The 14,134-nt window shown below is 40.8% G+C and overlaps 1 protein-coding gene across 7 annotated transcripts in view; it reads left to right on the top strand.

Annotated features, from left to right (window-relative positions):
- LOC124157648 (cAMP-specific 3',5'-cyclic phosphodiesterase-like) overlaps positions 1-14,134 on the top strand; it is a 970,120-nt gene that overhangs the window by 474,059 nt on the left and 481,927 nt on the right. The window contains exon 1 of one of the 7 annotated variants that reach the window (XM_046532599.1): positions 6,163-6,416. The exons of the other annotated variants lie outside the window; for them this stretch is intronic. Coding sequence (XP_046388555.1) covers positions 6,178-6,416 — 239 coding nt within the window. The 5' untranslated portion in view covers positions 6,163-6,177. Of the gene's footprint in view, positions 1-6,162; positions 6,417-14,134 lie in introns of those variants that run through there. 7 annotated transcript variants of the gene reach the window in all.

The raw sequence follows: 14,134 nt of genomic DNA, 5'->3' as shown, positions 1-14,134 counted from the left end.
GGAATAGCGGAGAAGAAAAACAGGCGAAGAATAAACGATGGCATAGAGGGTGGTCAGTCACTGCCTCGAGTCCAAGCAGAGTCACTGAACATCGCGGAGTACATCTCCGAATTAATCCGCGAGCGTTGGAATCGATTCCGCACAACCTGTTTTTTTATGTACGCAGTTGTGCGGAAGAATATCAGCGAGCAGTTAGAGTCCCAGATGTATTCGTCCGTGCATGAATTCGAGATAAGGAAGGGCCTTGAAAAAACAGGAGCGTTTACTCGTGGCTCACCGCCCACTTCCGCGAAGATAAGGCGGTTCTTTCGTCATTGTTTTGTCACCGTTTAAAAATCACGCGTAAAGTTTATACCAGGAGAAAGGAGAAGTCCCAAAATTCACGTGAATAAAGGGGCAAAGGTTTTAATTACTCTCCGCGCGCTTTTTTCCTCACGTATCTACAACTTGAGGAGAAATACCCCCAATCCCTACCGACTGAAACGAAATACATTTTATGCAAACGATTGGGAATACGTAAACATTAGCTTAGTTGTTTACCTGAGAAAATTGATGTTTAGCATTGACGATTCAATGCACATAATCAATATATTAACTCTCATGTGCCACATTATTACATAAAATAAAGTTTATCGCCATAATACGTGATAATTCATCAGAAAATCGTGTTTTCTTGAACGTATAGAATATTGTTAATGAGTTACGGGAGCTAGAAGCTTGGCTCGGGTCATAAGAGAGGTCACATACGAAGGTGCCCCTAGCGTCACGTACAATCCACGACCTACGCGTTATTTATATGCATGAAGGTTAAGGTCGATATACTGCAACATATCAGGATACACCTTAAGACGCGTGGTTTGCTTCCGGTTGGAAGAACCGCCAGAGAAAGTAGACGTAAATAAAATTTAATGCAAACCCCCGGTAAGGCTGTTAAATTAATATTTTCTCTCCGATAAAAGTGGAAGGGCAAGTTTTTTTTTGCGGCATACTAGTTTTATATTTTGCCGGTCGATATTTATCGCTTGAAATCGGCCAACCACTCAGCAAATTAATAACAGGAGGGATTTAAACTCTCCCAAAGCATAAAATATTGTCGCTCTCCACCGCTATTCGTTCTGTGGGTAGCAATTAGCGTCAAGCGATTGAACTGGCTGTATTAATCACATGCTTCAGTGGAGAGAAATAATTTTTTGTTGGCAATTCTTTCGTTCTCTGTGTTTCGCCTCTTTCCCATCAAAATGCGGTCGTTATTTCCCAGACGTCGATTGAATTGAATAGTAATATTCGTTTTATACGAGCATTTATTTTCTTTCGATGCACAACAATACATTTTAACGAGAGTTTTGATAGTAATTACACATATTGTCTTTTATTTACAAAGAATACGGCACGTGTACGCCGCTGGGAGCTCTTATTTCTGCGGCGGAACGCGGAACCTTACATTGAGTTAAGGTTATTGGATCTGCGCGAAATTAGCCCCTACTATGGCATCGAATCCAAAAATCTTCGACTTTTCATCCCGGCATTTAGCGTTCATAAACTGAGTTAAGACCCCGAAGTTGTTCAGCAAATGAATAGCTCATCGCAATCAATTTGTTTCGCTTTCCTTTCCTGAACGTCTGGAATTCGTTGTCTTGCTCCGAACAAGTTCCGCACCCGTCAGCCTCCTTTCCTCCTCCTCCCCCGCCACCCCTCCCCAATCCGCAACCATTCCTCCATCACCCACCTCCCCTATCCACACGCCCTTCTTATCATGACCCTCGTAGCAGATTGGTTGCCGGGCGACCCACGATCTGCCCACCCCACGGTCAATTGGCCGAATTGGATGATTTAGGAGGGCCAGTCGGTTGATATATTTTATACTGCATTCGCTTTTGCAGTGCGACAGCTCTCCGTTCATCCTCACCTCCCATTCCCCCCCACCCACCACAACCCCCCCCAACCCCCACCCCCAGTCACCAGAGCCTCTCGATAAAGAGAAGGGGGTGGAGACGCTTACACGGCCTCCATTCCTAAACCATTCCCTCCCTCCCGCCACCCCAGTCCTGTTCAACATCATTCCCCGCCCGATAATCTGTCGCACAACCCTTTCTCATCAATTTGCTCCGCCACCCAATACTCCGCGTAACTCGACTACGCGCCAAGGCCGATTCCGAGCGAGGGACGCATCCCCCGCCGAGGAAAGAATCGCCCCCTTGGCGGCTTAATTCCTTCCACCCTCTCTCCCTCTATTATTGCCAAAGACAAGACCCTTCGTTGCATGTTAATGCTTCCTCTCTCTCTCTCGCACGCCGAAATGTGCGTACTTCCCTTATAAGAGGCTCTCGGGGCTCCACTAATTTGCGTCTCCGTGTAATTAACTGCTCGACCAAACACGTTCGCCTCTCAAGATAGCTCAGGCTCTTGAGTGCGTGTTCGTGTGTTCATCGGAGGGAGCGAACTGTTTTTTTCCTCTTGGTTGTTTTCATCGTTTTGGGTTCGATTCACGCCGGGGTCTCGAGATGGGTGAGGGGAGGAGGGATATTGGAAGTGACTGGTGACTTCCCATCTCCGGTATTACGCTCCATCACCTCTCGTCTCCGTCTTATCGATCTCCGGTGGTTTCTTCCTTGGCACCTAACAGTCCCCCCCGTCCCTCTCTCTCCCCCTCTGCTAATTCTGGGGTCTCGCCGTGGGGAGATGGATAGAGAAGGACTTGATTGACGCGGAATTCCTGATTCCACTCATTCCACGCGAAGAAAGGAGGCTGCAGAGTCATGGCTACTTTATTGGCCTGCGGGAAACATTCGCCTCTGCCCCCGAATTTCTTTTTGGGAACTTAATTGCTTATCGGGAAATGCTCCTCGAGGCCAAATTGCTCCCCTAGTTACTGAAGATTTAAATTAACGGCGTTGCCACTGCAACGGAAATCAAAACCTGCGTACATATCACCTATGGCTAAGGATAAATGTATTTAAAACACGGAGGTATGTGTAAATCATCCTCGTATTGGTTGTAATATAAATTTGAAAAAGAAAAACTGGCTTATTTCTGTCATTTGAATTTATTTTTATTTGATTAACGTCTATGTCTAGACGGTTGGTGAGCAAGTAAAGGATCCCTAGACTATTAATCGCCTTGGTGTGTTGATTTTTCGTCTGAATTGGAACGTTCACAGTCTAGAGGCCCGCAACTTTGCTTGTTGAGACGACGCTTCTACTCCCCAGCAGACTCTCAAGTTACGATATCGGAGTCTCTCTTACACGCAAAAAGATACACTCAGTTCGGCAAACTCTTGTGCCCCACTCGTGAAGTTCCTCCTTGGAGATTTCTCCTCGCTAAACGAAAAGTGAGCAAATTTGCCTCCGTTATACACACACGCACACAGACATACACGGAGACATTTTCGTCGCGAGCGTTATTCCGAACCGGAAAGTACATAAAATGTCCATAGTCGTTTGAGGCTGGCTGGAAATACATATTTTTTTCTTGTTTTTGGTGGTCTCCTGAGGCAAACACAATTTTCCGAGAGGCCATTTTTTTCTCTCTCTCTCCCAACACCTTTTTTTTCTCTTTCCTTTTTTTTTCTCCCCCACAACATCACTCCTTGCTCTCACGACCGCTTTTTTTCACACCACACACATCTCCCATCCGTCTCGAGCCGCCCAAACCACCCACCTCATCCACCCACCTCGTCTTTTATTTTCACGCCAAGCCAAACAAACGAAAATCGACCGGTTCCCCGACGGAGAATCGATTAGGCGGTGCGCGTAAGCGGTCGAAATGTTGTGTGTGTGCGGACGTCTTTTTAGCACCACGTTGACTTTAAGTTGACCATCGAACATAATTTCACAGCAGTTCTCGCCATCTCGAATATTAAAAACTCTCGCTCCCTCACTCCTCCCTGGCCAACAAGAAAAAAAGCGTCGCTGCTATATTTTTTTTCTCACACGCACACACACACTGGCACGTGCAGGGACGGACGGAAGGTGGAGTTTGTTGAAGTTTGAAGGAGCGGGGGATGTGGAAAGCTTTTAACATCGTGTCTCGACCGACGTCAGTGCTTCGAAACGTTATATGAGACACTGAAAGTTTGTGTGCGTGAAGGTTTTGGTTTGGTGTGAGGAGTGCAGTTAGTGGTGGAAGGAGGAGGAGAAAAGAAAAAGATAGGGAACAGTGTGGTGGGGGTGAAAGTGACGAAAGGGAGCTATAGAGGGACGAGAAAGAGATAAAAAAGGAGAATGGGGAATAATAAATGGCAATAAAGAGTTGTGATGGGGGAATGAGCGAGGGAGAATGGACGTATAGAAAGAATTCTTAAAGGCCTGTCATAACAACCGCCACTTCTCATATTGTGAGGGACCCGCCCGCTTCCTCCGTGGCCTCAGAAGCCCCTCAGGGCCCTGAATACCATCGGCGTTCTCGCCTTTAAAACCTCCTTGCCCTTTGCACCAGTCTCTGGCGCTTTCGGCTGTCTTTCGCATTTTCCTCTCAGTAATTTATTTTTCCTCAAGGGAAGAAGGTGTGTGACGGAGAGTCGAAAGGTTACGGAGCAACACGTAAAAGAAGGATAAATGAAAATAAGAGTGTTAGTTGCGCTTAAATTTGTGTAGTTTTATTGGAAAATTCCATTTTACTAACCTCTTAACTTTTAAGACAGTTGAAGTCGATCACACTGTAAATACACTGAAGATCAATCTTTAAGTGAAATTGGGTCGAAACCCGCATCTAGTTGTATGGATCTTATTTTTACCTACCTAAATCTTCCACTCAGGCGTGGGCTGGATAAAAAGTCCGTCAGTGATGTGTGGGTGTAGTTTTCCAGAAGTGATTTCTAAGAATAGCACATGCCCTGAGGAGGAGATAGTGTTCATGCCCTATGAGAGAGAAAAGAGGAATCTGCGAAAAGCAGACAGAAGACTCTCGGATTAAGGATTAAGGGATCTCTTCAGTGGCAGTTGTTCGCGGCGTGGCGTTAATCCGGCGCTGTGGAAGTGAGTGGTGAAGGGATATAAATTTGGCACAGCGCGCTGTACGTGAGAAGAATAGACTGGCCTCCGCAGAAAGACACCATTTGTCATTGAGGGCCATCCTAGATAATGTGAAAGGAATGTCAAAAAGTAATCTTCCTTTTACTGCAATAAACATTACATTTTAAAAATACCTAGTGTCATAGCTTCTAGAAATAGTGACCGCAAATTCGCCAAATCATTGGCACAGTTGCATGGTTTTTCGCCTCGGAGAAATAGAAAATTTATCTACGCCTCATTGAAAAACAGGAGAGTGTTATTTTGAGTGTAGTGGAGTGTTCATCGCCTGCCGCAAAAAACTGCCGAAATCAGGATCATCTCATAAGTGAGGGGGAAAACCGTTCTCTTCCTTCACCACGTCATTTGTCTTCCGTTCTCGCCTCGCTTGCCTCAACCCTCAGAGTCTAACCAATCTCGGTCGGCCACAAGTTCTCATCAGCCGTCAGCACTGAATTACCTCCCCTTTCTCCCCCCGCTCTTTCCGCGTGATTTCCTCACCTTTTCCATCGCCTTACGAACCCCACATCCTCCACTTTTCGTGCTTTTTTCGATGCAGGAAAGGAATGGCTTAGTGTTTTGTGTATTTCTTCGCTTCATCCACTGATAATTCCGTATTGCACAGAGTGTATCCTACTCTATTGGAGCAAATCCCACCCTCTCCGCGCGGTCATTCGTAGACATCCTCCAGCGAGTGCATTGTAACAAAAACTTTGACTGACCACGGCCCTCCTGGTTTCATAAACTTAGTGCCCCAGGAACTCCGTTATTCGGAGTGTAGACCCTGCCCCTTTGCGCCTCTAAAGTGCTCCCCTTCATTTATTTTCGCTGTCCTTCAAAAGGAGCGTGGTAGCCTAGTGGGCAGAGCGCTTGATTGTTGTAAAGTTACCAGGATCGAAGCCCATATTCAGCCTACCGGCATCCCGAAACGGAAAATCCTTTTTTTTCGACGTGCCCAGAGAAAGGAACTGACCCTCTTATCCTGGATGTGAGGCATTCATACGCCTCTGGACTAGTCTAGGAAGAGCTCTACCGTTACCTACCTGAACCAAGCTTAGGGTTGAGTTTTTATCTATACCCGTGTGCTTCATAGTGTTCTGTGTCCCAGCAGCGCCCTCTGTAGTGTTGGGAGTGTGTATTTTGTGGACCACTGATCTGTTGAAGTGTCGAGATGGCCACTTCGCCGGGAGAGATGAAGCCTTCGCCCCCCGTGGCCATTCCCTCCTCGTCCTCCGCCGTGGTCGTGCCCTCGCCTTCCCGCTCCGCCCCCCGCGTCCGCATCTCCCTCGACGCTTGCATGGGCCTGGGATTCGCCCCCCAGCGGCTGGTGCGGCTGCGGCCCCGGGCCGAGAGCCTCGGCGCCGTCACGCTGCGATCCCGACGGAACAGACCCCTCGCCATGCACCACTTGTGAGTGTCGAATTACTGCAAGGATTTCGGAGGTTTTCATCAATTCCTAATTGGAATAGTAAAGGGGAAAAGTGAAGTTTTGGTCATGTAATTGGATATAATTCCGTCAGGCAATAAATGAAATGGCCTACTATCGCCGATGGTCATTCTGTTATCTTAAGTACTATGTGATGTACTGGTAACGATTACCTTTTGGTAATTTTTACTCATTGCCATGTTTTTATATGATAGACTTTATGTATCCTGACGCCTTGAGGTATCTAGTTATTCAAATCGCTTCCCTGTCTAAGAATTCTGTACTGAGCGGTGTGTTCTTCTCGTAATTGATGTCTCTTATTTCTGAATATAATTTTAGCCGCAATCAATTTGATCTTTTGATAATTTATTCTAATGAACCGATGAATGTATTTAGCCGTTACAATAACAAAATTAGTAAATATTCTCGATAATTGGTGAAGACATCCTAGATTTTGATTTCAATGCCCAGACTGGAAATTACATGTTTGTCGCATCCTTTTGTGTAGGCACGTAATGAACGTTGCTGCTTTGATGAATAATTTTTGTTTCATTTCCACGTATTATGTGAATAAATCATTATTTCTGAATTTCCAGTTGCTGAGCAGCAACAGCGCGTGCGTTTAGCCAAGATAAGTCTTGATGCGCTACTCGGCATTGCCGGTATTTTCGAATGCAGCTGTTTGCTATCTTAGCGCGTCTCAACGCATGCTTGGCTGAATGAATCAAGCGAGTCGACGACGTAATCTGTCACCATATTAAGGGTGAATGTGCTTAATCCCGTAAATGATTCCAGGCTCAAATGGATGTGACGTCGTATATTATCGTACGTCAACAATATCTCTAGGTTGAAGCGGTCGAACTCCTAATTCGCACGTCTTGATGACTTTTCTTCTCGGCATTTACAATTCATAATTTCTTCAAAACATGAATGCTTTTAGCTTGAAAAGGCTATAAATGGTTCCTACAAGGGTTGTAAATGGCTTATGTTTAATGTAAAATTACTTATTGTTTCATTAAATTGGAGCATAGAACTTCTTCCATTCTGGCCTTACATACAGAACAAGAGTAAGCTAGTCTCGCGGAAATATATAATTAGTTAGTTCAGTTGAAACTTAACTTTTGTTTTCAATCGGAATGGGGTATTCTTTTTTAGATACTTGAAAAAATTGCTATTAACTGTTCATATTAGAATCAGAAGTTAAAGGAAAGACTGTCCTTGTTCATTTCCCCTTTGCTGTTGCGTTGCGTTTCGCATCTAATGGTTCCAAACGATTTAAGTGCAATGACGAAACTATGGGGGAGGGATGAGGGGAATAGATCCCCCCACAAAGCCTCAGATAAACAAAAATATATTTAAAGATATTGTCTAGTTTTGACTTTTAATAACTGCATCTGCTTTAAGTTAAATTTTAAGTGACGAAATAATGTGAAATGTACATATTTCGGGTATGCCATTTTTCAAAAAATTTTCCCGGTCCCCCCGTAGCCTGTGGTGGGGGGAGTCTCCACCTCAGGCCGTCCCATCCCCCCAAAGCATATTCCAAGTTTCGCCACTGTTTAAGTGAATAACTTACATTAATATAAAAGAGACCTAGTATAAGTATTATAAAGTTATAAGGATTCCTTTGTAACAAAAATCGCATTAAAAGATACCCAAAAAAATAGTCCGTATCTCCGCTAATTTTAACGCTTGCAGTCTTCAAAAGAATTTGAACCATTATTGCAAGAATGCAAATTTTCAAAACAACTGTATTTCAGCGGCACCATTTTAAAATTATTATTGATTTTCTGGTGATGAGTTCGGTAGCTTTATTCCAACATCTGTAATTTTGAGTTGATATTTTTATTTGGTGAATGGTTTGAATTTTAAACCTTATTTAGGTCTAAATATATGCTTATCTACTTGTTTTGCGTGGCCCCGCTTGATAAAGAATTGACGAGGCTCATAATTCTTCTAATGATTAGTCAGAGATGTCAGAGTCAGAGATGATCGTAAATGGCCCCTCCATTTATCATTTTAATTGAAGTCGTCATCCTAAGATATGATAAAGCGCATGCTGAAAGAGAATGACACAGAGGCAGCCTGTGTTTATTTTTTCATCCTTTGGCATCTGCATATATGACCTTACTTTTAAATGGCAAATTAATATTTCAGGTCATAGAGATAAAATGCATGTTTTGATAGACATGAGTGGGGTTATTTTGTTATAAATTTTAGCAAGTTTCAAAGCCACAAAATAAGCCAATAAGATATCATCATGAAAAAATAAGATTATTCTCATGCTGAGGTATCTGTTATCATGTATGTCTTAATTTTCTGAAGATACGTAGCTTAAAGATTATATCAGTTTGAAAATCTGCTCATCGGGAGGATATTTAAAAAACAGTGACCTTAGTAGTTTTAGTTTATTGTAGAATAATTTATTCGTTAATTTTTTGATCAATAAGATCTTTTTTTTTATTGGTGCCATTTAGGCGTAAACTGGTTCAAAAGGAAGGATTATGTAGTTTCCGAGTATGCAATTCTTATTTTCTGAGGCTCGCGGTCTTTATTACTTTTCAATCAGGTCACGCAATACATGTTACCTATTAGGGATGTTTCTATGTTCAGTATCTTCACTATACCGATGCCAGAGCCATATGATAAGATTATAATACAACGTAGGATAACATGGTAATAGCTATTTTTAACGAAATGCATGACGTTTGTGACACATGATATTAAAGTAATTATTTCGATCGTTATCACAGCTCCTGTTAAATTTTAGTGTTTCGCTGTTTTTGAGTGAAAATTAGGAACTTTTTACTCCCAGCGTAAGAGGCGTATTTCATGGTTTCTTGTCATTTTACCCGCTGTAAATCATGCTGCGCATGAAATTGAGGAATGGTCTACACTATTATATTTGCAAAACGTCCTGCATAATGCGTCATCTGAAAAACTTTCATAAAATGCTGTGATAATGCGCACATTGTTAAGCATCTTGGGAGTTTACAACTGTTGTTTTCTCCTTCATAAAGAAGAGCTCCGCCATACCACTATAAATGGAGACTATTTCTGCTAATGAATGTATCATTCTTTTAGAGTTTCGCTTTTTTCGATAGCTTTCGTTTCGATTCTTTGCGGAATAACGGGCGCCCGCTTTTGCTCAATTGCACTCATTCCATCCCTCTCTTGGGGAGACCACCAGTAAGCCGTGGCATTTGCTAGAGGCAGTTCCTGTCCAGCTCATTCCTTCGCACTCCGTTACGGCCAAAATGAAAACTCTTCTGAAGCCCCGAAGACAATTTTCTCGAAGGCTATGAGGGCGAGTGGGCATGAAATTGAAGTGCACGTTACAGTCTGAATACGTTCGAGAATCCAGCTGCGAAAATGATTGCGGTGCGGATTTGTTTTGTATCTTTTTTGTATTTGTTTTGTATTTTTTCTAAGCGTTATTAGGCTCCAAAGGAAACGTCTAAAATATTCTCTTCCCAAAAATATATTTGAATATTGATGTTAGTTTTACAGTAATGATTTTTAGTTAAATCTCTGCTGGTTATTACTTGTTGATCAATAATTACGTTTATAGTTGAATTTGACGGATGTTGACGCAGAGAGTTTAAATGCAATACTTGTTGTACAAATAGTATTAAAAATTTTTTCATTAATATTTTTACATCATTGTTCATTTTTTATCATTTATGCCGCACGGGCTTTGGTGGTAATTATTCATTGCCATGAAAAGCCGTAAATTAAAAAAAAATAACCCAAATATGCAAAATAAAGCCTATCTCGACTATAAGTTGGCTTTAAATCTCTTTCGGTGAAATTCCGTCGTATAACATCCCTCTGCAGATAAGATGTCGTAAAAACTGAGAATATAATTTTCTTCCCTGAGTGGTTAATAATCCACTTGAGTCCTAAAATCTCAGTGTTTTCCTCTCTTATTTTTTTAATTTTTAAACTAGGTTAACACTGAGGCTTAAGGAAGAAGGATGGCTCATAAAAGATAGGTAATTAGATCTCTTAGGAATCCATTGTCTCTCCTCCGCTGCGAAGGGACTATTAGATTTTTGCAAAGATGCCCGAACCGTGCGATATGAAAGAACATTTTCCGAATGCTTTCCTTCCAAGTCTTTCGGAGAAAGAAATAAATTTATGAGTTTCCCTCGTACAAAGACTCAAATTCCTGGGTAAGCAGCTTATTGGTAGATTCCAATTTAATTGCTCTCTGCGGAAAAATAGTGGTGATGCCGTCAATAATTTGAGATATGCGATCAAAGCTATGAATTATTTCATAAAATAAAAGTTTTCATAGCATTGCCATAAAAAATATATAATCTGATTTTGATCTTAGGTTATATAGAATTCTTGACAGCTTGCAATCGAAGCTTAATAACAAATTATTATTCAAGGATAATTATAATCTATAATACCGATGTACACATAAAATTATTTTTAACTCAAAATTTTCTCCTCATAATTTATTTACCTCCTATAATCTGCTCAAAATGTAGTCTCCCACACAGTTCCGAAAGTTATAATCCATCCAGATTTGTAATAAAAAGATCCACTAGAACTTAACTTTTTCCTCATACTTTTGGTGGATGGTAGATGATACTTATTTTTTGGCTATGCGTAATTATTCAAACCTTTACAACATAGGTAAAACGATGATCTGTTTTGTTGAACGCATTGATTTGATAGTTTTTAACATGAACATATTGGGAAATATGGAAAAGAAAGCGTTCAATTTCCATTTATATGGGTAAGTCTTTGAGCATAGTATTTGCGTCCATATACTTCGTATTAATACCCTAAATATGCAATTAAAATAGTATGGCTCCTACCGCATAAAAGGAAATCTAATTTTGAATAAAAACTTAGTTCAAAATTATGATATAGTTACCTTCAATCACTAAGTTATACATTGAATGTCATGAAAGCATTAATGAACGTGTTATAATATTAATAAGATGTGGCTTGGTTCGTGGAATTTCATCGCAGGTGATTGGAAATTAGTGATTTTGTATGATGGTGGGTTATGTTTTTACAGTAGACGAATATAAAAATAGATCTAGATTGAGTGGCATGCACAAAAGATTCAAAATACATACATGATGAGGCAGTGGAGTTTCTAATGACGGAAGATATAATATTATTCCTTTCATAACAGTCATCTATGACAAAGAAATAATGTTTTATTTCCAAGACATGAGGAAAATTCATGCATAAAAATATCTGTCATCAATATAGCAATTTTCTTTCCGTTCTACAAAACAAATTGCTTTCCGTCTACTTCATTCATCGTTGAGGATTGAATGAGGAACTTGCATGGGTCGTAGATTGCTCTAAAAACTATTTTGAATAAGTCAAATGGATACATTAGGTCGCAAAAATACCTTCAGTTTCTCCATTCAACATCAAAAGAAATTAAAAAATTGCATTTAAAATCGAGAAAAATTTCTCTGAGCCGACCACTGCGCGAAGACACCCGAGCGTTGCCGAGGCCAGGCGTGACGTCATAGGTGCCTAAACAACCGTAGGGAGTAGGGAAATACGCTGAGCGCATGGTGTAAAATTTGTTTTGAGGGAGTATTTAGCCGCTCATCGTCACTTTATTTTGTTCTGTTATTCTTGGGCAAGTTTTCCTATTGCTATTGTGCCTAGATTATTACTTGGGATATTAATAATGCGGCATCGGGATGATGAAGTACAAGCGTTTCACTTCGTGTGTTTTGGTTATCAGAAAAATGGATGATAACGTTGCCACTCGTTCGAATAGTACACCTGAAATTCATCTACGTCTACATAATACCCCGCAAGCCGCCTAAAAGGAGTGTGGCATGGGGTGTTAGGACACCAGCCTTTTTTAGGACACCAAAAATTGATGCTACGACCCTCATGGAATCTGTTAAGACAAATTATTGCCATACGTCGGCGGCAAATCGAGTTGTAAAAGAAACTTGTAATACTGGAGGATAACGATCGTAAGCTGTGCTAAACACCGAATAAACGGAGAAGGTAGTCCTATCCGTCCTACGGTACGAATTCACAGCAAAACAGTCTGCACACAATCCACATGTGAGATCGCGAATCGGTTCCGCTGCCAACACACACAAGCTACAACCTATTTCAATGATATAGGTAAATCCATAAACAATATACTAGCATATACCATAAAAATATAATGGGAAATAGGCAAATACTCTTATCAAAAACTGGATGTCACTATCACATTCTTATATTCATCACGTACAACTTACAATAACAGAACTCGTTATGATGAATACAACTATTTATTCACTGATTTAAACCCTTAAATTAGCCCACACAAGTGACATTTCTCACTACTATTCGTTGAAATAATGGAATAACAAACTTCACACCCAGTTTTTATTTCAATAGCGTGATCGTGAAATGTCATATCTACGGTGAACAACGGAGATTAGCACGCCACTGACAATTTTTACACTAATGTTAGACATTTATCGATAGCGTAATAGCACTTTTTACAATTCAATCACGATGGAACACTGATAACTCTTGGCCGATATTTTTCAACCTTGTCAAACTTTGTGCATTACAACCACTGGCACTATGATTATTAGCAGTACCTTAACGGGAGATGTCACGTTAAAAATAACACTATTTTGGCACAAAAATGTTCCTAGATGTCTCCAATCAGCGAGCAAAAGTTGCATTGACTGGAATTCACCCCATAATACAAGCACAGACAGTCCTAAACGACGAATTCTCCGGTACCTACGAATAAACGGATGAAGTTATTGTATATAAAAGCTAAGCGGACATTAGTAAACATCAAAATCGTTCTAATTACATACTTAAATGAATGATATGCCGTCGATAACATCAACTTACAATTGACGTATCCCCCTTCCAATGGCCGTGGCTCAGACTCCTACAACGATGTTATTTAGGTATTATCAAATTTTTGGTTTAACTGCTCCAGTTTTATATTTTATGCCTTTACTCAGATATTAATATTATAAATAATGCAAAATACGAGGGCTTCCAAGCCTCTATCGTCGGATATTTATCTTTAAATATAAAATAATCAACACGTCTAACAAACGAAGCTCTCACAACTGCTGGCAACTATTACAAACAATCACAACAGTAGCTCCGCGTGATGTTTAGGCACCTTTGACGTCATCGAGGCTTCGTCGGCAGTGGCTTGGGGGGTGAGGGAGTTTTTCCCGCGCTTTAAAATTCGTTATATTTATAATTAAATAACTCGCGAAGGAAAACTCAGATTCACATGCGGTTTTCTTTGCTGTATTCAGAAAATAATTTTCTAACCGCCTATGAAATAAAAAAAAATCATGCAAGTTCCCCATTGTTTACTCAACATCAATTCCTTGAACCATCATTGGGATGCTAAACCACGACAGCTGTATGCCAGTGAAGCGGGGGAGGTTCTGAAACTTTAGTCTCTGGAGAGAATATCAACACATTTTGCCCTACGTTAATAATAAATTCCGTCGAATAAGTTTCTATATTATGATTTATTTCTAATTGCAATTAACTTGAATTCTATCGCTGTTTCATGCTCTAGATATGCGTTTAGCTATATATGCATTTGTATCATCAGGACTTTTAATTGAGAGAAGATTTGCCTTAGCACCAGTCTGTTAGAACTAGACGGAAAATATTTTTATTTCCGTAAATTTACCATTATCTAGAAGAAAAAATTCTA

The sequence above is a fragment of the Ischnura elegans genome, chromosome 1, assembly GCF_921293095.1.
Source record: "Ischnura elegans chromosome 1, ioIscEleg1.1, whole genome shotgun sequence".
Classification (NCBI taxonomy): domain Eukaryota; kingdom Metazoa; phylum Arthropoda; class Insecta; order Odonata; family Coenagrionidae; genus Ischnura; species Ischnura elegans.
The sequence above is the reverse complement of the archived record's forward strand: the minus strand, read 5'-3'. Positions and strand labels throughout refer to the sequence as shown.